A 24,568-nucleotide genomic window follows, 5' to 3' on the forward strand; every position below is an offset into this window, starting at 1 on the left:
TCAATTAACTCATCTAGCTGCATATCAGTATAATTTTATCTGGACAGCAGAGGAAGTTCTAATTTCTTTGCTGGTCCTTGTTATGAAGGTTCTGATAGCCGGTCGAATTGCTTGCTTTGCCGTTTTTGACGATGATTCTTCCAACTATGACGACGATGACGATGACGATGATTATATTGATGATGACGACGACGACGACAACTGCAATGATGATGTTGATGATGATGATGGCTCTGATGATGTTGATGGCTGCGGCTTCGATAATGTCGGTGACAATGAATTTGATGATGCTGAAGTACATCGATGATGGTGTGGAAGGTGATGGAAAATGCTTGTGGTCTGTTTCCAGATGAAATACAAGAGAAGAAAATTATTGTGCCACTTTTTGTCTCTCCAAGACGTGGTGATGCACATCCTCCCATTGCTCAGGCAACATTTGGCCGATGGTGGCAGCAGAGACTGGTTGCAGAATGCAGCATTAATGGAGTATTTAATGAGTTTTACCGATGGTGACGATACCTGGGATGACAATGCAGATCCCTTTTAGCTGATTTTACGAATCCATCAGTCACCAAACTCATGAGATTTGTAAATATACCATCAAACAGTTTTCATTCTCTTTATTGAACTCGAGCCTAGGCCTGTCATACTGGCTTCTTTTCTGCACTGGTTCTTTCATTTCTAAAGTCGGCATCCTGCAACTGGTTTTCTAACCGTGCCTCCTCATTTTGTTAATTGCTAATTCAATTCATTCAGACCGTGCTCTGTCATTTTTACACACATACATACATATATAGACCGTGCTTTGTCATTGTTACACACACAGACACAAACACACGCCAGATTTTTGGATCGGGCTAAAAGTTAGCCCAGGGGGTTTCGCGTGGTGACTCATCTACTGAACCGTGACATGTCAAAAGTTCTCATGATTTTGTGCCCACATCACATGTAGAAAGTTCTCATGAAGTTCCCATGAGAACTGTTTCCCAAGAGGGCATTTTGGTGCACGTATGGTCGTGTTGTGTGGCATTTGGATATATGAATGAATTCAAGTATGAAATTTTAATGTAGTCGAAAAGCAATTCCATTACGATATTTTAGTGTAGTCCAAGAGCAATTCAATTATGAAATTTTAGTGTAGTTGAAGAGTAATTGGCATTTTGGTGCATGTTGTGTGCATGTTGTGTGATGTTTGGATGCACAAATGAATTCAATTATGAAATTTCAGTGTGGTCGAAGGGCAATTGACAGAAATCAGGAGGATTCCTAGTATTCATTACGAGGAAGTATCCCTCATTAGAGTTGTGTTTTTTTTCAATATAATTCAAATTGAATCACTTTATAAGTATTTGGTCTGTTCTAAGACTAGTCCTGGACCTTGTTCGACTAGTCCTAGCACTGGCTCGACCAGTCTTAGAAAATTCAGGACCAGTCTTAAGTTTGTTGCACTTGTTCAGAATTTTCTGTTCATCTGCTACTAGTCCTGGACTTTTTTCGACCGGTCGTGTGAACAGTGTCGACTAGTCATTCGACCAGTTCTAGTTCTTTGACTCAAATTACAGCAACCAATCTTTGAGTCCTACAACCAGTCGTGGGTATTTTACGATCAATCGTAGAGGTCATACGACCAGTCGTAGACACCCTATGATCGGTCGTGTAACTGTCTGATTCATTTCCGCTTAAAAATTCAAAAATCCGTTTCCATTTCCAATTTCCAAGGACTAATTATTGCAATTCAACCATATGCTATTTCGATTGATTTGGGTTTGTAACCCAACATAAGAGCATTATAGAGAGCCTTTGAAGCATTGAATAGAGATTCTATTGAAAGCCCAAATGCACAAATCTTAGGTCCCCATATCGGAATTATAGTCCTAACACTCAGATCTGCTTCTGTCAGGCTTTTCTATGGAAGTTGGAGAGGAAAGTATTACAGGACTCTTATGCCTACACTTAGCTCCTGAAAGATTGCAGCGGTGAGAAAAGCCTCACGATAATTTGTAAGTGCTATATTGTAATTCAAGCACCCAGTATTATCAAAATTTTGTTGTGCCAAATCACTTGGAGTTAGTATCATGTTATGATAAGATGAAAAGTTCACCTTCAAGTCATCATCAACTATTTAACATTTCCAAGTTGAAGAACATTGCCAAAGGTCGAATACAAGCTCAAGTATAAGAACAAAAACTCAAAGCTCAAGTTCAAGTTCTTTACCTCTAGCTCAAGTTTTAAGTACTCAAGCTCATATTATAAGATCACTACCTCAAGCTTAAAGTCTCACGAACACAAGCTCATGCTCAAGTTCAAGATTACAAGGTCAAACTTCACGTACTTCAAGGTAATCGAGTTACCGAAGCGATCGATGTTTCGATGTTTCAAACTCACATTTAAGGTATGGATGGCCCTAGATTGACCATAGGTTAGGTCATATTAATTGCATATTGAATTTGGGTTAATGTATAAGTTTATATGTTTTTCTTCGATTAGTTCTAGTCATTGTTCGACTAGTCTAGTGTTCACTCCCCAAGTATAGGGTTGTGATGTAGTAATAAACTCGATAAGACCGAGGTCGAATCCACAGGGACTGATACCTGTACGTTATCTGAAACCAAGTAGAACTAGAACTAGACTAAGATGTGATCTAAACCAAATAGAGTTTGAGGAATAATTGTGGAATAATTATCTAAAACTTTAAGGAATTCAGAGGAAGAAACTAGGGATTCAAAGGATCCACTTGCAGAGATCAGGGAGAAATTATGCCTGCTTTAGAAATCATGGAATTTAACTAGACTTCCTTTAATATAGTTTTCAAGAGATGAAAGGTATATGAATTAGAATGGATTCCATCACCAAGCCATGCCCAGGAGACAAAGTAAACAACAGAATTAAACTAATTACCAACCAACCAACAATGTATGAGGATCAGGAAGGGTACTGTCATCCTACCATGCCCATGGGACAATGATGAACAACAGGGGTTCCTGACTTCATAAACATAAAAAGGGAAAAGAAATACTCAAAGCCATTGCAAACCCATTGTAATTTCAGTCACAACAGACCATAAAAGACTAAGAAAAATATTCCTTTAATAATCAACTATATCAAATTCAGTTTATGAATTAAAGGCACACAGTAAAATCTCCCATCTCGCTACAGGCTTCACCTCTTAGCCCTAGCTAAGAGGTTTAGCCACACATGAATGGGCTAAATTCAAATATCAAAAATAAAAGAAGGAGAAAAGAAAAAGACAAGAAAAACCAGGTCCAGGTCCAGCCCAAGCGATGCTGCTCACGTCCCAACTTCTCTTTTTCCCTTTCTCTCTCCGTTCCCTTTTCTTCCCACGGCTGCCTCTGCCCACTGTCTTGCTGCTCTCTCTCCAAAACCGAGCATACCCACTGTCTTGCTGCACTCTCCCCACGGCTCAGCAGCCCTGCTCCAGCGCTCCCTCTTTTGCTTCCGTTTTCTTTTGCTTTTATAGACAGGGCCAACCTGCGTGTAACGGCGGTGGATAATACGCACAACAGTGTGCGTATCACGTTTGAGAACCACCTGCGAAGCGTTTTGCAAAAACTTGCTCCCGCCCAAAAGTCGGTCCCGTTGCTGATTTAACCCTGCATCTGGCTACATGTCTAGGATCAAGACCTCCTGAGTTAGCATTCAGACGGTTCGGATCAGAAATTCGATCGCCATATGGGCCGTACAACGCCCCACGACGTCCGGACGCACGTCCGTGCGTAATACATGCGTAAGGCCTTCTCTGCGTAACTGGTGGGGCCCAAATCCCCTGTCGTTTGATGAATCCACACCGTCCATAAGATTCGGGACAAAATTTTGGTAAGAGGGATGGATTTTGGATCAGATTCAGCGTAACCCACGGAAGAAATCAGCTGCAACAGTTGCAGGGCAGTCCATTTGTGACTATTGAAACCAACACGTGTGCGTGCATGAGTGCATAAAGTCAACATGGGTTTGGCTAAATCGAGCCCCTTTGCATGATGGACGGCTCGGATTGAGCATTTGGACCATGATGATGGCCCACTGAGATCATTCGCAGTCTCTGTTTCATGACAGAAACAGAGTTCTGTTTTTGAAGAGAGACGTCCCTGTGTTGCCATGCACTCTTAGTGCAAAAAGTGTACTATGTACACTGTATGATGATTATGAGAAATCCACACCATCCATCTTGTTCCCCATTTCATTTGAGCCGTGGGGGCCGAAGTTAAAGCGTATCTGGACAGCGGGTGGGCCCCAAATCAGGATTTTATGGACTGATCTGTTAGTTCAGCCACTTTCACGAGGATCTAATGGCTGAAATTTGACGTGTACAGTTAGTTTTTGGTCCTCGAGCCATGTATAAAGTTTCGAGCCAAACAAATGATGGAAACCCAGTGATCTTGCATTCTGGCTGACTTTCAGGCCGCTTGAGCTTCAGTTTCTCAATTTTCGCGGATCCCTGGCGTGTAATTCCATCGATCTTGGTCCCCTGGAGTCCGTCCCTTGCCTTGGTGCATTCTGAACGTTAAATCCGTACTTTTAGCATCCCGATCCAGTCTCAGCTCGCAATTCCACCTTGCAACACAAACATGATTAAAATGGGCTATTCAACGGTACCATGTTCATAAATCCAGGCAATAACTGGGTCTGATATGCAATATTTGACCCTCAACATCCAGGCATTGGCTCGACTAGTCCAAGATTTGTTGAGAATTTTCAGGTATTTTTTGTTGTGACTGGACCAGTCATGCACAGTGCTTGACCAGTAGAGTGAACAGTCTCGACCAGTTGAACAATGCTCGAGTCAAAGTCTAGTAAGCTTTTCTGGTCCCACTCGACCAGTTGAGTGCATTGCTCGACCAGTCGAGCAGGCCACTCGACTAGTTGAGCTAGCCACTAGACCAGTCGAGTAACGAGTTTATCTTATCGCGTCAGAAATTTTAAAAATTGGTTGGTACTTCGACTAGTCGAATCAACCCTTAGACCAGTCGAAGGAACATATCTTTTACCTATAAATAGAGGACGAATCTCAGAGTTTTTCATTCATTCCAAGCCTAATCCAGCCATCACTCTGAGAGATAAGTCCCTGTAATTGTGAAGTTATTACTTATTCATTTTATATTCTTTTTATAGCTTTTTGTATTTGATTTTGTGATCTCTTTATTCAACTCTATTGTATTAAAAAGGGGAATTGTGATTTACCTTTTTGAGATCAAAATCAAATCAAGCTAGCCCAAGGTAATTTAATTTAAAAATCATTTAGATCTAGAACCCTTTCACTTGTGAGATTAGACATTGAACATCTACGTCTACATCAAATTAGTTCTACTGGGCTACATCGGAAGAAGAATCTTCAGATAAGTACAATTTCATTTTCTGCAATTTTGGTTTGTGAGATTCAGCTAGGAAAAACTCATTGTGGGGTTTTTATGGTTGTGTAAGCCCATTTGAAAAACACAATTGTGAAGGTTTTAAGGTGAACCTTGGAAAACCTTATTTCTTAGTGAAAGCCAATATCTCGTGGGTGTGGATATTGGGAGTGGAGTAGTTGTGTGGCTGTTTGCGAACAGTTGGTGTACACACACGAACCACTATAATTCTCGGAGTTTGGATGATGATTGTGATGTATGTGTGGTGATGAATGTTGTAATTTTCTTTATGCACTTGTGGTGAATGTTGTAATAACTTAGTTTATTTCCTTTGCCTCTTTATTGATTTGAATTTTTGATACTTACCAACGTTCAAGTAAGGTTGTCCTGCCATAAGCCTTTAGTTTTTGGTGTTAGGTTGTCCTTAGAACTTAGTTTGTATCAACCTCTTAAGGCTAGTGCATTTGAGGTTGCTATTTAATTTTGCTATCTATCTTTGTATTCCACATTTATTTTTTATTTGACATAGTCCTATGCAACCCCCCCCCCCCCTCTAGGACTTAAAGCTCGGCCTTTTCATAATTCATGCCCAGATTATCTCTAGTGGTTTCCTGCAAAACCCGTTTCTCGCTGCGAAGCTTGTTAGCCAGTATGCTGAGTACGGGAGCTCGGGCATGGACGGTGCATGCCAGGTTTTGGAGGGAGTGCGTGAAATAGATGTTCTTCTGTGGAATGTTGTCATCCGCGGTTATGCGAATTTGGGTCCTTTTGTGGAAGCTGTTGAGGTTTACTGGTGCATGCTACGGAGTGGGGTTTGTCCGACCTGGTACACGTTTCCTTTCTTATTGAAGATATGCGGTGCAATGGAAGATGGGAGGATGGGGAGGGAGATCCATGACCATGTTTTGACAGCTGGGCTGGAGTCTGATTTGTTCATGAGCAATGCTCTCGCTGCGTTCTATGCAAAGTGCAGTGAGATCGGAATGGCTAGGAAGCTGTTTGATGGAAATCTTGAGAAGGATCTGGTTAGTTGGAATTCCATGATAGCAGGATACAGCCAGAATGAATGCTTAAGCAAGTACTATTGCTTTTCAAATAGATGGTGGTGTGGGTGGCATTACAAAAAGGCCTGATCGTGTTACCTTGGTTACCGTTTTGCCCATTTGTGCACAATTGGTGGCGATCCATGAGGGTATGTGGATTCATTCTCACTTCATAAAGTCCGAGATCGGAATAGATATTGTCTTGGGCAGCGGTCTAGTCGGAATGTATGCAAGGTGTGGCTGGTTGGAAACTGCCCGGGTCATTTTCGATAGAATGCATGAAAGAAATGTAGTAGTATGGAATGCAATGATATGGGGTTATGGGATGCATGGCAACGTGGAATCAGCTCTAGAGATGTTCACACGGATGGTGGAAGCGGGTGTGCAGCCAGATGATATCAGCTTCATCTGTGTGCTGTTTGCTTGTAGCCATGCGGGGTTGGTCGAAAAGGGCTTGGAAATCTCTGAAAAGATGGGAGAACATGGCGTGGAGAGGAGTGATGGCCATTACGCTTGTGTGGTGGAGATCTTGGGCCGAGCTGGGTAGCTCGATGAGGTGGCCAGACTCATTAAAAGAATGCCCATGAAGGCAGGAAAGGAAGTGTGGGGAGCATTGCTTGGTGCTTGTCGAATACATAACAATATAGATCTTGCAGAGGAGGCTGCCGAGAAGCTATTTGTTCTTGATCCTGAGAATGTGGGGCAGTATGTGCTCTTGGCTAACATGTATGAGGAAGCCGAGCAGTTGGGGGATGCCACTAGGGTGAAGAAGATGATGAAAGAGAGGAGAATTAGGAAGCTGCATGGATGCAATGCAATAGAGGTGGATCATGCGGTCCACACATTTGGGGTGGAGGATGAGTCACATCAAATGTCTTAGTCCATATATGATACCTTGGAGATGTTGGAAAGGGTAATGGGAGTCGAGTGATGAATGAGGCATTGTTTCTATCAATGGGAAGATTGGAAAAATTATAGTGGCCGTTAGCTTTGATGGCCCTATTTATGAGACCCGTATCCTAGCCCTTATTGTTCCATAGGCTTTCGCGGTTCTCCCGGTCGAATTCCAGTAACCCGTGATCTGTTATTGGCATTTGTGCGCTATCTTGAGTCGTGTCCCATATATCAGAGTTGGCTTAACTCGAAACTTGTATCCTTGCGACCGCGTCGTCGCCGCGGTTTCGACGCCGCATCTTACGCGCTGAAGCGATACCCTGGCTAGAAGATGTGGGCCCGCGTTCAGTTCGAGGAAAATGCTCACATTGCAAATCCCAAGAGAATATGTCCCATCAAATGTCAAGTACATACCCCATCACTCCCATCACTCACACCCTTCCCCAAGTACCATAACCATCCCCAAAAGTCAACTCTCCCCATCACCCATCACTCACCCACCCATCCTTCTCTCTCTTACATCCCATCCTTTCTCACTCTCTCATTTCAAACTCATTCTCTCAAGCAACCATGGGAGGTGGACATCCAAGCTCTCCCTGAGAAAGAGCTAGGTGTGGCCCACCCTCCATGATCGATCTTAACCATTAAAGTCCATCCATTGAAGCTCTAGCATGCATTGGCGGAAGAAGGAAGAGGAGATCTAATGGTAGGTGATTTTATTTTGTGATTTGAGGGCCCACTTATAGTGGGACCCATCTTGATGTATGTATTGGATAGAGAAGGGTCCATAGTGGCGGGTCCCCTCCGCTACTCCGATTTCTCTTTCTCTCTTTCTCTCTCTCTTTTGTGATGACCGTGTGGCCCACCTGATTTTTTTTGTGGTTCATCTAGCCGTCCAGACTGTCTGGATGGTGCTGGACTGTTGAACGGTGCTGTAGTGGGCCACCCTGATGATGGATGTGTCGTTCCATGCCGTCCATCTGATAGCTATGTGGGGTGCACTGTGATGCATGTATTTTGCATCCACACCGTCCATGTGGACAGCGGGTCCCACGCTGCATAACGACAACAAGTTCTGTGGGTCCCGCCGATGTATGTGTTAAATCCACCACCGTCCGTCCATTTTGGCCAGATCGCGGTCCCACCTTGATGGCCGTAAGCTCGACCGTCTAGGCATTGAGCATCCAGCAGCAGTTGCTGCTGGACTGTTTGAAGTGATGAGAGAAGGCTGCTCCTTCCAAGAGCTGGTGGGTCCCACACATGTGGACCCACCTTTAATATATATATATATATATATATATATATCTCTGTGTGTGTTATCCACGCTGTCCATATATCGGATGAGTGGGGCCCACCTTGTTTGTATTGTGGCTGCACCGTCCAGACATTTGGACGGTGTTGTGCCACCATGATATATGTGTTTCATTGTATCGTCCATCCGTGGCCCACCCCACATGTGTGGGTGGGACCCACATTGATGCCTTTATTAAATCTGCACCATCCAGATCTTCTAGATGGTGGATCTGGACAGTGGCAACCCACCTTGTATGTGTGTATACACTGTCCAAGGATAGGGGCTGGACGTTTTCAAAACAATAAAATAAAATAAAACAAAATAAAATATAAATAATATTGTATTATATATATATGTGGTATACATATATGTATATACACGTGAGTGGTTGGCCCCATGTGGGACCCACCTAGATGTATTTGTTATATCCAAACCGTCTGTCTGTTTGGAGATGGTGGGGCCCGCTGTTGTTCGATGTCAGCATGTTATGTGGCCCCACCACGATGTATGTGTTGTATCAAAACCGACCGTCCATTGCGAACCCACCTTATATGTGTTTTACCCGAGCTATCCACCTGTTTTGCCAGTGTGGACACCACCATGATGTATTTATTTCATCCACATCGTCCAGATTGTGCTGGAGGGTGCTGGACAATGTTGGGACAGCGCTGATTTACATGGACAATATTTGGACAGCGTTGATTTACATGGTCAATGTTTGGGTGGTACTGATCATCATTAGTGTGTCACGTGGGACCACCATGATGCATGTGATTCATCCACACCGTCCACTATTTGGGACGGGGGACCACCATGATGTATGTGTTGTATATGAAGTGCCCATCCATCTTACCAGTAGGGCCGTGGGCCCCATTATCTTGTGAGATCCACCATGATATATATATATATATGTTATATACACACTGTTCATCCATTTTACCATGGGCCGCCCCGCAGGCCCACTGTGATGTGTATCCAGGACCGTCCGTTCTTTGTGACATCCAACAGGCCCACCTGTATTATATAAGGCCCACCTGTTGTGTATTTACGGCCCATGTGATGGGGCCCACTTGTTATGTATTTAAGGCCCAGGTGTAGGTCCCACCTGTTGTGTATTCGAGACCTGTGTGATGAGGCCCATGTGATGTATATGAGGCCCATTTGAGCGGCCCATAGTGATGTGTATTAGGCCCAGGTGTGTTGCCCACTTGTGAAGTATATTTGAGGCCCACTTGCGATGTATTCGAGACCCATGGGCGAGGCCCAATGTGATGTATTCGAGGCCCATGGGCAAGGCCTGATGTGATGTATATGTGGCCCATTTGAGATTGTATGTGGCCCATCGTGATTGTATGTGGCCCATTGTGATTGTATGGGGCCCGTTGTGATGTATTTGTGGCCATTGATGAAGCCCGATGTGATATATTTAAGGCCCATGGTGATGTGTATTAGGCCCATTTGAGCGGCCCATAGTGATGTGTATTAGGCCCATTTGAGTGGCTCATAGTGATGTGTGTTAGGTCCATATGAGGGGCCCACAATGATGTGTGTTAGGCCCATTTGAGTGGCCTATAGTGATGTGTATTAGGCCCATTTGAGTTGCCCATAGTGATATGTGTTAGGCCCATTTGAGCGGCCCACAATGATGAGTGTTCGGCCCATTTGAGCGGCCCATAGTGATGTGTATCAGGCCCATGTGATGTGGCCCATAGTGATGTGTATTAGGCCCATGTGATGTAGCACATAGTGATGTGTATTATGCCTAGGTGTGTGGCCCACCTGTGAAGTATATTTGAGGCCCACTTGTGATGTATTCGAGGCCCATGGGTGAGGCCCAATGTGATGTATTCGAGGCCCATGGGCAAGGCTTGATGTGATGTATATGTGGCCCATTGAGATTGTATATGGCCCATCATGATTGTATGTGGCCCATTGTGATTATATGTGGCCAGTTGTGATGTATTTGTGGCCATTGATGAGGCCCGATGTGATGTATTTAAGGCCCATGGTGATATATATTAGGCACTTATGTGAGGCTATGGGCCCATTATATGTTTGGCTTTGGCTCTATGTGAGCCACTCCTTGGGAGTAATGTTGGTTAAATGTCCACATTGATGGGCAATGATGGTTAAATGTCCACATTGTGACTTTTCCTTAGGCTCCTTTGATAGGCCGATCATCGAGGCCGATTATCGATGCCGATTTGTCAAGGTCGATTCCAATTGTAGAGACCGATTCGGATTACGAGGCCGATTGCGATTGTTGAGACCGATTATCGAAGCTGATTCCGATTGTTGAGGCCGATTATTAAGGCCGATTGTCAAGTAGGACAATTATCGAGGCTAATTACCGATGCTGATTATCGAAGCCGATTGTTGATACCGATTATGAGTATGTGACAGCATAGCATCATGATACATGTGCATACGCATCATCTGTATGTTTGTTATGAGATGTGGTTGACCATTGCATATTTCATTGGGCGGGTTGTTGTGAGACTCCCTGATAGGCGGAGGTTATCTCACATGAGTGCACGGTATGCGCAGGATTGATGCATGACTGGATTGTATGACTCATGCATCTTGCATTGTGTGTTGTGATTACTGTACGCCCTAGTGACATTAAGGCCGTAGCCTCCACAGGCATATCGTGGATGGCCAGATGGGACTCCAAAAATATGTTATTAGTATCGGGCTGCCACAGATGGCCCTGGGTGAAAATTTCTAAACCCTCTTGGTACCAGAGAACGTCCTAACGTCTAGACCAAGTAAATATATATGAGCGCATAAGGGCCATATATCAGCAGACTGCGTCTCCCACTGTGTCATGGTCGGTTGGGAGGGGGTGTGGCCTTACCCACCTAAGGGAGTAGGCAATGCTAGGTTGAGTCTGACCAGCTTGAGGAATGGGTCCGCTATCGACGAGCCGGGCGTGATATTGGTAGGCGGATAGTGAGGTCTCTTCCACTTATCCAGTTGTGTGCTCGATGGGGCGGCAGGTGGCGTAGAGTGTATTAGACCCCGGTGATGATCCCAGATATGTACAGTGCTGATTTATGGAGCAAGAGTTACATACTCAGCATTATATTCATTCATTCACTATCCACTCGGGCTGGTGGTGCGCAACTAATTGTTATGTGTACTTTCGCAATGGCTAGGATTTCGGTTGGGGCGCGTGACTAACCTGGGATCAGGAGTTTACCATATTGAGTTGACTATCCAAATTTAGGTATGAGACTAGTTTGGATAGAAGTCCCTTGTGGTGGACCCCATAGCTTGTGATACTATGTACCATCATCCCGACTTCACACTCCTACATGGTCATTCGCACCGCATATTGCATTACATCCTCGGTATCTAATACTTAACTCTTTATGACGACTCATTTGCATAGCTGATTTGTATTGCGTACTCTGATATTGTATGACTCATGGGCTTGTTAGTATTTCTGCTTACTCTGATATCGTATGATTCATGATCTCGCTAGTATTTTCGACATTGTATGATTATGACATTGTATTTGTGTGCTTGACACTTATCTTGCACACACACACACTTTCACCACCCTCTAAGCTTTCTATAAGCTTATGCACGATAGATGCGTGTAGGTGGTATTGGTCGCAGCGGTGTTGAGCTTGGAGCGTGCAGCTGTCTTCTAGAGCTTTGATTTTATTTTAACATATGTATTTCCCTTAATATAGCTCCCTACCGTTGAGATTATGAGCCTGCATAGTATTCCCGTTTTGATCGTTTCTGATCCGGGATCCGAGGATTAGTATGGCTCACTATTCTATTAAGGAGGCATCTTGGGAGCTCAAGGCTAAGACTAGAGAGCGCTATCTTCATCCTTTTGTAGATTGATTAAGCCTTGACATATATACTTGATGATGTTTTCTCTTCCCTTGTCTGTTCTGTAAATTTTGAGGATAATTTTTTTTGGGTGAGGAGAGCTGTGAGACTCGTATCCTAGCCTGTACCGTTCCATAGGCTTTCGCGGTCCTCCCCGTTGAATTCCGACAACTCGCGATCTGTTATCGGCGTTTGTGCGTGATTTCGAGTCATGTCCCATATATCAGAGTCGTCTCGACTTGAAACTTGTATCCTTACGACCGTGCCGTCGTCGCGGTTCTGACGCCGCGTCTCGAGTACTAAAGCAATACCTGGGCCAGAAGATGTGGGCCCATGTTCAGTTCGAGAAAAATGCCGCGTCTTGTAAATCCCAAGAGAATATGTCCCATCAAATGTCAAGTACACACCCCATCGCTTTCATCACTCACACCCATCCCCAAATACATACCCATCCCAAAAAGTCAACTCTCCCCATCACCCATCACTCACTCACCCATCCCTCTCTCTCTCTCTTACATCCCATCCTCTCTCTCTCTCTCTCTTATTTCAAACTCATTCTCCCAAGTAACCATGGGAGGTGGACGTCCAAGCTCTCCATGAGAAAGAGTTAGGTGTGGCCCACCTTCCTACCATCCAATCCCACCCTCCATGATCGATATCAACCATTAAAGTCCATCCATTGGACCTCTAGCATGCATTGGCGTAAGAAGGAAGAGGAGATCTAACGGTGGGTATTTTATTTTGTGATTTGAGGGCCAACTTATAGTCGGACCCATCTTGATGTATGTGTTCGAAACTACGGGCCCCTCTGCTACTCCGATTTCTCTCTCTCTCTCTCTCTTGTGATGACCGTGTGGCCCACCTAATTTTTTTATGGTTCATCCAGCCGTCCAGATTGTTTGGACGGTGCTGTAGTGGGCCACCCCGATGATGGATGTGTTGTTCCATGCCGTCCATCTGGCTGCTATGTGGGGCACACCATGATGTGTGTATTTTGCATCCACACCGTCCAAGTGGACAGTGGGTCCCACGCTGCATGACGACATCAAGTTATGTGGGTCCCGCCGATGTATGTGTTAGATCCACCATTGTCCGTCCATTTTAGCCGGATCGCGGTCCCACCTTGATGACCGTAATCTCGACCGTCTAGGCATTGAGCGTCCAGCAACAGTTGCTGCTGGACTATTTGAAATGATGAGAGAAGGCTGCTTCTTCCAAGAGCTGGTGGGTCCCACACGTGTGGACCCACCTTTAATATATATGTGTGTGTGTGTGTGTGTGTGTTATCCACACCATCCATATGCTGGACGGGTGGGGCCCGCCTTGTTTGTATTGTGGCTGCACCGTCTAGACATTTGGACGGTGCCATGCCACCATGATATATGTGTTTCATTGTATCGTCCATCCGTGCCCCACCCCACACGTGTGGGTGGGACCCACATTGATGTATTTAGTATATCTGCACCATTCAGATCTTCGGACGGTGGCAACCCACCTTGTATGTGTGTATACACTGTCCAGGGACAGGGACTCGACGTTTTCAATATATATATATATATATATATATATATAAAATATAATATTGTAATATGTGTGTGTGTGTGTGTGTGTGGTATACATATATGTATATGCACGTGAGTGGTGGGCCCCCTGTGGGTCCCACCTAGATGTATTTGTTATATCCATACCGTCTATCCGTTTGGAGATGGTGGGGCTGCTGTTGTTTGACGTCAGCACGTTATGTGGCCCCACTACGATGTATGTGATGTATCAAAACCGTCCGTCCATTGCGAACCCACCTTATATGTGTTTTACCCGAGTTGTCCACCTGTTTTGCTAGTGTGGACACCACCATGATATATTTATTTCGTCCACATCATTTAGATTGTGCTGTACGGTGCTGGACAATGTTGGGACAACGCTGATTTACATGGACAATATTTGGACAGCGCTGATTTACATGGTCAATGTTTAGGTGGTGCTGATCATCATTAGTGTGTCACGTGGGACCATTGTGCTGTATGTGATTCATCCACATCATCCATTGTTTGGGACGGGGGACCACCATGATGTATGTGTTGTATACGAAGCACCCATCCATCTTACCAGTAGGGCCGTGGGCCCCATTGTCTTGTGAGATCCACCATGATATATATATATATATGTTTTATATACACACTGTTCATCCATTTTTAAGGACCATGGGCCCCCCAGCAGGCCCACTGTGATGTGTATCCAGGACCGTCCGTTCTTTGTGACATCCAGCGGGCCCACCTGTATTATATAAGGCCCACCTGTTGTGTATTTACAGCCCATGTGATGGGGCCCACTTGTTGTGTATTTCAGGCCCAGGTGCAGGGCTCACCTATTGTGTATTCGAGACCCGTGTGATGAGACCCATTTAAGCGGCCCATAATGATGTGTATTAGGCCCAGGTGTGTGGCCCACCTGTGAAGTATATTTGAGGCCCACTTCGATGTATTCGAGGCCCATGGGCGAGGCCCAATGTGATGTATTTGAGGCTCATGGGCAAGGCCTGATGTGATGTATATGTGGCCCATTGAGATTATATGTGGCCCATTGTGATTGTATGTGGCCCATTATGATTGTATGAGGCCCGTTGAGATGTATTTGTGGCCATTGATGAGGCCCAATGTGATGTATTTAAGGCCCATGGTGATGTGTATTAGGCCCATTTGAGCGGCCCATAGTGATGTGTATTAGGCTCATTTGAGCAGCCTATAGTGATGTGTATTAGGCCCATTTGAGCAGCCCATAGTGATGTGTGTTAGGCCCATTTGAGTGGCCTATAGTGATGTGTGTTTGGCCCATTTGAGCGGCCCATTTTATGTGTATCAGGCCCATGTGATGCAGCCCATAGTGATGTGTGTTAGGCCCATGTGATGTAGCCCATAGTGATGTGTATTAGGCCCGGGTTTGGGGCGTGACACAATCTACTGTAGATTGGTGCATTATGTAGGTTTTGATTTAATAACATGGTATCAATTGGTGTGCCGATTTTGCAATGCTGAGGTTAGCCTAATTGGTTAGGGGTGCAAGTTCAATGTGGTCCACAGTGTTAGGCTTTATGGAACCTGATTATCAAATATCTAATGTTCATCCAGTTAGCACTGTCACACGTCGAGCTCCGCGCTAAGATCTTTTGGAGTCTCACCTTGCTTGGGGTTTATGCTGCCACCTGCTTGAATGGCAATTTCGTAATTTCAGTGTTTTATCCTAGTTCATTTTGGGATAATATATACTCTAGAGAAAGAAAAAGTGAGAGAAAGAGAGTTGTATAAGTATTGTATTGAGAATTGCTTTATTTTTTTTTTACTTTTGAACATAGTAGATCAATGTGATTTCGTGGACATATCGAAGGGGAACCACGTAAATATTTTTGTTATAATTTATATCTTTTCTCTATTTTATTTTGATTTTAATATTACTGTGTGGCCGAGAAGGAATCCCTTTTCCCAACACACAACAATGGAGTTAGCCAGGTGGTTCAAGACACGGGTTACAACATCTTTATGTTGGTTGGTTGTTAGAAACCATTGCCTAATGGGTCCCATTGTGGGTGGACCATCTCGATTGTTCATTTATTCGTTAGGTTCCCCATGCAGTAATATGGGCAACACACGTTTTAAAAGTGTTTGTTTGTAGGTCATCGAGGGAAATGTTGGGATTGTTAGATGTCTGCTAAATTGGTAATGGCCGACACATCATCGGACCCATTGAATAGGCACTCTAGATCATGGGATTATTTTGACAATGTGTGATGGTGGGCAACTTCCTGGTGTCCTAGTAAATTTGCACATCTCACTTATGTGAGATTCAATTATGGATTGGCCACTCCTTCCTTTCATGGTTTTGTGTCTGCACTTTCCTATTTCAATTCCTTTTTGAGTAACAAATACCCTTTGAGAAGATGGCTGCCCTAGAAAATCATAGTACCATAAGTTATTTTTTCTACCTAATGTATGTTATATCATTGGCTGTATGTGAGTATACATGGTTAGGTACAACAACCATGGGTCTATTGCTCATTATAAGACTCAACTTATGTTGTGAAGGGCTTTACTCAGAAAATTGACATCAATTACCATTAAAAAAAATTATTGTTACTAAACTCAATTAAAAATGCATTTCTCAATGGAGATCTTTATGAAGAAATTTACATGTGTCATCTTTTCTAACATCTGACATTAAAGTTGTACACGAGTTGAACCAAGTCGAGCTTGGCACAGTTTAGCTTGGCCGACAACCAACCCTAGCTCAAACTCGGATCGGTTCGATCCTCAAGCCTGGCTGTCTAACTTGGCCTAGTTTTATTAGCCGCTCGGGCTATCTCAAGCCAAGTTCGAGCCTGGCTGACATTGGCCGGCCGGACAAGGGGAGGGGCAGAGAGAGAGAGAGAGAGAGAGAGAGAGAGAGAACCTTAATGCTAGCCGGGTTGAATCAGAACTTCAGCTAGTGAGAGGGAGATAGAAATGGCCCAAATGGGTGGTGTGGTCGGGTGGGTTAGGGTTCGACCAGGCATTGGTCGCTGCTTGCTATAAGAGTGGGGAAAGGGGGGTGGGTTCCCGAACAGGCATTGGTTGTTGCTCATTGGAGATTTATTTATTTTTTTACCTTTTCTTTTAAAAAAAAGAGATTAGGGTTTTGGACAATTGGGTATTTATACCCTGTCAAATTAGTCAAACTCGATCTAAGTCGAATCGAGTTGGGTTTAAGCCAAGGATCGAACCAATTCGCGTCAAGCTCGGTCCAGCTCAGACTCGGCTTGAATTTTTTTGAGCTCCCAAAAAATTAGCTCGACTAAGACCAAATCTAGTTTTTAGCCGAGTTGAGTTGAGCTTTATCGAACCAAGTTGAGTGAGTTAATCGAGTTAACTCAATTTGTGTACAACTTTATCTGGCATTAAGGATCAACTGGAAAAGTGTGCTATCTCAAGACTGTATTATATGGATTCAAACAATCTCTATGTGCTTGGTTCAAGTGATTCAGTACCACTGTCTTTCATATTAGCTTTTAATATTGTGCATTTTATTACTCTGTCTTTGTCAACCTGCATGGTGACTTTGTTTTTATTTTAGTGGTATATGTTGATGGCATTCTCCTCTCCGGTGATAGTGATGCACTCTTTTATTATTTTAGTAGTGTATGTTGATGGCATTCTCCTTTACGATGACAATGATGCTGAAATCTCGGTAGTCAAGTCGCTTTTGGCATAACATTTTAAAATGAAAGACTTTAGGGCACTTCATTACTTTTTTGTCTTTGAAATTACTTATTTTTCAGAGGGTACCTTCATTTCTCAATATTATTATGCCCCAGACCTCATTAAAGCTCACCGGTATGGTAGACTCTAGGCCCATCTAGTCCCTTGTTGAAGTCAATTGTTTATGTTGTAAAGTGATTCTCTAGTTAATTTCGAGATGTATTGTCACTTATTGGCAAGTTGCTTTATTTGTCAAATACTCGACTTGACATTGCCTATATTATGAGTGTAGTAAGCCAGTTTTTACAGGCGGCCGCATTCGCATAATCTTGAAGTCATATATGATATCTTTCATCATGTTGAGGTTGCTCCTAGGAAGGGTATCCTTGTGCACTTTTGATCATCTTGACATCCATGCCTATTATGATATTGATTGGGTTAGCTCCTGGGATAATCACCACTCCACTATTGGCTTTTGCATAGTTGTTGGTGGTAATCTTATATCTAGAAGAGTAAGAAATAGTCACTTGTTACTCTTTCCTCCGCAAGGGTCGATGGCACTAATGAGATTCTTTAGCTTTGTTCACTCTTATTGGAATTTAGCATAGCCACTACATCTCTTCTTCCACTTTACTGTACTAACCAGATTGTCATCTATGTTTCTACTAATTTTGTCTTCTATAAACATACCAAACACATTGAGGTGGACTAATACTTTATCTATAAAAACTTGATGACGGATGTTATTTATAAATCTCACCTCTCATCTAAAGACTAATATTTGAAACGTTGACTATCTTTTATTTTAGATTTCCAAAAATTTGATTTTCCTTTTCTTTTTTCAGATGGTTTTTGAAAATCTGTTCTTTTCTTATTTTTGAAAATTCTATAAAATTTCTTTGCTAACATTGCCATATCATCTTTGTTTTCTTTAAAATCAGAATTTGCATAAGTTTCCTTTGAATTAGATTTAGAATATTTAAGAGTAATAAACTTGACTTTAGGAGCTTTGAAATTCAGCTCATAAGTTTGAAGAGAACCAACTAACTCCTCAACTTTCATAACATCTGTATTCCTTAATTCCTGTATAGCAATAAAATTTAAATTAAATCTATCACAGGAAGTGATTGCAGTATTTTTGTGTAAACCTTACTTTCAGGGATTCTATCTCTAAGACCCCACATGGAATTCACTATGTCATTTAATTTCGTATAGAAGTCCATAAAAGACTCATTTTTTTCCATACAAATCTCCTCAAATTTGGTTATGAGGATTTGAATTTTAGATTTTTTGACTATAGTAGTTCCTTCATGTGTCATTTCGAGAATGTCTCGTGCTTGTCTAGCTGTATCGCAAGAAATGAAACTTTTGAATTCATCAGGCGATAAAGCATAAGTTATTGCATTTCAGGCTTTTGCATTTGCACTGCTTTCACTTTTCTGAACCATAGTCTAAAAAGCAAATGCGGTTTCTTTCATTGATATGGTTCCATCATCGGCTACTACTTCCATCATAGGAGGGATCCATTTAGATACATTGACTTGCCACACACTTTCATCTATGGATTTGAGAAAAATTCTCATCCTGGCTTTCCAATATGAATAATTAGAGCCATCAAAAGGAGGTGGCCTGGTAATGGATAGGATTTCAAAATTTGATATATTAAAGCTCCGGATCTAGCTCAAGGAGGTAATTTTAAAAAATAAAAAGAGCAAAGGAGGTAAATTCAAAAAATAAAAAGAGCAACCTGCTCTGATACCACTTGAAAAAGAGAGCTTACGATGTCCTAGTGGGGGGGTGAATAGTACAATGCTAAATAATCGAAACAAGTGCTGAATATGTAAATAATACAAAGATCTCAATTGCTTGAGTATTGAAACCTTGATTCCAAATAATTCGTAAGACAACCTTCACCTAAAATTTTATGCAGGGCAATCATATTTCACGAATATCTTTAAAATCAAAACTCCAAACTAGCAAGAGTAAATTAAAAAATTACAACATTCACCACAAAACTAAAATTAAATATATCCAATCTACCAAAAATAAAAATAAGGCATTCACCACATGGCACAAAGAATTATAGTGGTTCAGTGCTTTAAAAACAGCCACACCTACTCCACTCCCAAAATTACTTCCCTTGTAATTTTGGCTTTCACTATAAAAATATTTTCACAGGGTCACTGTAAGTGCTATAAAGTTTAAAGCACACTTTGCACTTTGTTTGTCAAATTTCGTTTAGTCAAAACATCTTATCAAGTGATCTTTAAGTATGATTCAAGATCAAGTTCAAGATTTAATAAAAGATTAAGACCAAGATCTAGTAGAAGACCAAACTCAAGATTAAGTTGAAGATCAAGCTCGAAAGACAACATGAAGTCAAGATCTACTAATGTTCTAGTAGAAGATCAAGCTCCTTAGACAAGTTCAAGTCTCTAATCTACTTCAAGACAATGAAGTTCAGTCCATACAGGTATTATAAAGCCTAGAAGACCTTAGGTTTAGATGCTTTTAAATTCTATTTAAAATTAGATTTTTATGCTTGTATTTGGTTGAGTTTTGACCAGCCTAAGTTTTGGCTCGACCAGCCTAAGATTTTCTCGACCAGTCCTAGTATAAACTGAGTGAAATAAAAAATTTTGTTGCACCTTTGACCAGTCGAAGGACAATCTTCGACCATTCGAGAGTTTCTCGGCTCGAAGTCCAGCAATTGAATCAGTTAGGATTTTGGCTCCTTTAACCAGTTGAAGACCACCTTCGAGTAGTCAAAGAAATAACCTTTTTGCTTATAAATTGAGGTTATCTCTCAATCCAAAAATTCATTCAAGACTATCTAAATCCTTCTGCAAGTGAGAGAGAAGCCTCAGTTATTGTCAAGCTATTGAACGGTATTTATAAATGATTTTATAGCTTTTTTGTTTAATTCCTTTAATCTCAAACTCTGTCATTTTGATTCTAAAAAGCGAGTGAATACTCTTCTTATTGAGAGTTAAGAAAATTAATACAAGTAGTCACTTGGTTTAAATTTAATTAAAATCAATAGAACCCTGGACCTTTTCTATCGGATTGAACATTGAATATTCGACATTTAAGAAAAGTGGTTATTCGGCTACAACTTCTTCTACGGTGAAGATAAGTATACATTTATTTTCTGTATTTGATTTTTATGAGATAGCTAGAAAATCTCAATATTGGTTTTTCTGAGATAAGCTAGAAAATCTCAGTGAGGGGTTTCTTTGTTTGTAATAGCCCTGTAAAATCATAACTGTATCAGGTTTTAAGGTGACCCTGTGAAAACCTTGTTCTTAGTGAAAGCCAAGATTACGTGGATAGCAATTTTGGGAGTGGAGTAGGTGTGACTGTTTGAGAATAGTTGTTGACACATCGAACCACTATAATTCTTGGTGTTGTGGTGAATGCTTTTATCTTTTTTGGGGTGAATATTTGTAATTCCTTTTATGCTAAAGTGGTGAATGCTTGTAATATTTAGTTTTATTTACTCTTACTAAGTTTGGGATTTTGATTCTTATCACATTCATGAAATAAGGTTGTCCTACCTAAACTTGTTTGGGTAAAGGTTGTCCTACGAATCAATTTGAATCAACGTTTCAATACTAGTGAAATTGAGATCTTTGATTTATTTACTTATTCAGCACTTTATTCAATTATTTGGCAATCCTATTCACTCCCCCTCTAGGACTTCTTAAGCTCTCATTTTCAAGTGGTATTAGAGAGGGTTACTCTATTTTATTATGGATTAACTTCCTTGAGTTTAGATTTAGAGCTTTATTATGTCAAATTTTGACAGTTTATCTAATACCAGGCCACCTCCTTTTGATGACTCTAATTATTCGGACTGGAAAGCCATAATGAGGATTTTTCTAAAATCCTTAGATGAAAGTATGTCGCAAACTATTTTGACTAAATGGAAACCTCCTATGATTGAAGTATTAGTCAGTGATGGAACTAAATTTATAAGAGAAACTACATTTTATTTATGGATTGCAACTTAGAAAAGTGAAAGCATTGCTAATGCTAAAGCCTTAAATTCCATAACTTGTACTCTATCACTTGATGAATTCAAAAGAATTATTTCATGTGATACAGCTAAGTAAGCATGAGATATTCTCGAAATGACACATAAAGGAACTACTATAGTAAAGAAATCAAAAGTTCATATCCTCACTACCAGATTTGAGAAAATTCGTATGGAAAAAAATGAAACTTTCAAGGACTTCTATACGAAACTAAATGACATAGAAAATTTCATGTGGGGTCTAGGAGATGGAATCCCTGAAAGCAAGGTTTGTGCAAAAATACTGCGATCTCTTCTTGAGAGATTCAATTCTAAGGTTACTATTATTCAGGAATTAAGGGATACTGATCTTATAAAGGTTGAGGAATTAGTTGGTTCTCTTCAAACATTGTTTTGAATAAGAAACAAATGTATTCGAATTGGGGGAATTGTCTTATTCGAATGTAACAGAGAGAATGTATGAAGAACAATCATTGTATTATTAATTATTGGGTTCATTTACATCCTCAAATATCCCTTGATTATAAGATAGATTATTTAAAAATACAGAAATTGACAAAGTTTGAATGTCGAATCTGAATATCAAATTTGGCGGCATTTCGACTTGCGATCCGATCATCTCTCTAGGAGGAAAATTGTGCAGGTTTGATCATCTGATCTCCCCCTCTTGAGCTTATCCTTATGCAAAAAGGAGAACTTAAGATGGTGAAGATCTAGCCCGATAATTTTGGCAGCATTTCGGCCCCTATCTTCAATGGCTGTATAATAGCCTGGTTGCGCGACCCGCGCAACCAAGATGGTTTGCACCGGTTGCGCAAACCCTTTGTAATTTTCCTTCTCCTACCTTCAGCTTCTTCTGGAGCTCTGACCTTCTTCCAAAATTCTTCCAATCCCCAAATGAGAGGGGAAGTGGGGTATTTATAGGCCTCCACACATGTAAACCCTTAATTTTTGTGCCATGAGGCCCACCTCGCATCAGATTCAATCATTCATGTCAAATTATCCCTGAACTCCTTTATGTGGCCGGCACAACTGATTAAACTATTTGCGCGACCAGCGCAACTAACATTTGATTGCACGGTCTGCGCAAACCTCTAACATGATATTCCATCTCCTCCTTTCTTCTTCATTTCCACATTTTTCTTCAAATCTTTTTTCTTTCAATCTTTCTTCTTCTCTCCTTTTTTTATGTTCCAACAGATGCCCCCTTGATCCTTTCTTTGTTCATTTGAATCAAAGGATCAGGATCAACCTACCCTCTCTTCCACAATTCTGCAAGTGTTTACGCGACCTACGCAACGAGTGTCCGAATTCCGTACTTGGGCCTCATTCTCTATAAATACTAGAGTTCCCTTCATTCCCTCACTTTCCATTTCTTATAGAGAAGCTCCGTCCATTCGTCATTTCCCCGCGCAATCAATATTGTTTGAGCGACCCGCGGAATGGACATTTCGTCTGCACAAGTCACTAGTAATTTGTGCGAGTCCGCGCTACTGATTCCGTTTGAGCAATCCCCGCAACGGACCCTTTGTAAAATTTCCCTGACTTAGCCTTTTTTCTCAACTTGTTTCCTGGAACTTGAACTTTTTCATCATGCCCTGCACTAAAAGGACCTTCCGTCTCATCGAACCTTCAACCGCTCAACCTTCTCATCAAGAATTACCCAATCTGTAAGTGTTATATTTTATATCCCTGTCTGTTGTCAAATTTGTGGTGCCAAAATCACTGTTATATATAACTTGCATAAGTGAAGCTCTCTCAAGGATCAACATTCATAAACAAGCTAAGCTCACAACAAGCAAAGCTCACAAGTAAAAGGATCAATCTTGAATGCAAGAACTGCTCACAAGACAAGACTCAGGCTGCAAAAACTCAAGCTGCAAGACTTCAAGAAGAGTACAAGGCAGTTTGTAAAGAACTCAAGACACTTTCAAGATTGAGCTACATCAAGATTTCAAGATTGAACTACATCAAGACTTCAAGGCTCATACTTCAAGGTCACTAGTTCCTAATGTTTCAATGTCCTTACTTCATGGTTGAGGTTTGACTGACCTTAGGTTGACCTTAGAAGTAGGTCACTTTGGATATATAAATCGAATGTTTATTTTACATAAGTTTGGTCTGTTCTTCGACTAGTCCTAGGCCTTCTTCGACTAGTCTTAGAGTTGCTTCGACCAGTCTAAGAAATTCCTCGATCAGTCGTGAGTTTGTTACAAATTTCGGATAAAATCTGTTAGGCTTCGACTAGTCCAGGAATCTGTTCGACCAGTCGAAGGAACAGTGTCGACTGCATCTTCGACCAGTCGAAAATCTTCGACTCAAAATCCAGTGATGTTTTTTAGGTTCTTCGACCAGTCGAAGGAGACCTTCGACCAGTCAAAGGTGACCTACGACCAGTCGTAGAACGGTCAAAGCTTATCGCGCCTGATTTTTCAAATATCTGTTATTGCTTCGACTAGTCGAAGAGCTACATAGACCAGTCGAAGACGCGATCTGCTCACCTATAAATAGTGCACGAATCTCAGAAGAAATCATCGAATTAATTAATCCATTCAAGCTAATCTTCATCGAACTTCTGAGAGATAATTCTATGCTCCATCTAAGCTAAGTGTGCTTATTTAATATTCTCTTTCCTTAGCTTATTTAATTGATTTTATTTCTGCTATTCCAATCTAATTTGATAAGAGGAATTGTTATTCCCTTTCTTTGGAAACAAAATCAATTAAGGCAAGCCCTATTTGGTTTAATTTAAAATCTATTAGAATTAGAACCATTGTAATTGAGTACTGGACATTGAACTTGGACATTCAATCATCTACTCTGATTTGGTTCTACCGGGCTGCTACAACGAAGGAGATAATCAG

The 24,568-nt window shown here is 41.7% G+C and overlaps 1 protein-coding gene and 1 pseudogene across 2 annotated transcripts in view; both read left to right on the plus strand.

Annotated features, from left to right (window-relative positions):
- Positions 1-742, plus strand: part of LOC131237204 (uncharacterized) — a 44,227-nt gene extending 43,485 nt beyond the window's left edge. Inside the window, exon 5 of one of the 2 annotated variants that reach the window (XM_058234880.1) lies at positions 319-742. In XM_058234880.1, the coding sequence (XP_058090863.1) occupies positions 319-513 (195 nt within the window). In that variant the 3' untranslated portion in view covers positions 514-742. Of the gene's footprint in view, positions 1-88 lie in introns of both variants that reach the window. The other variant, XM_058234879.1, reaches the window with a different exon arrangement.
- Positions 743-972: 230 nt separating this feature from the next.
- Positions 973-7,337, plus strand: LOC131225953 (pentatricopeptide repeat-containing protein CRR2, chloroplastic-like; annotated as a pseudogene).
- The last annotated feature ends 17,231 nt before the right edge of the window (positions 7,338-24,568 follow it).

This window comes from Magnolia sinica, chromosome 2 (genome assembly GCF_029962835.1).
Source record: "Magnolia sinica isolate HGM2019 chromosome 2, MsV1, whole genome shotgun sequence".
Classification (NCBI taxonomy): domain Eukaryota; kingdom Viridiplantae; phylum Streptophyta; class Magnoliopsida; order Magnoliales; family Magnoliaceae; genus Magnolia; species Magnolia sinica.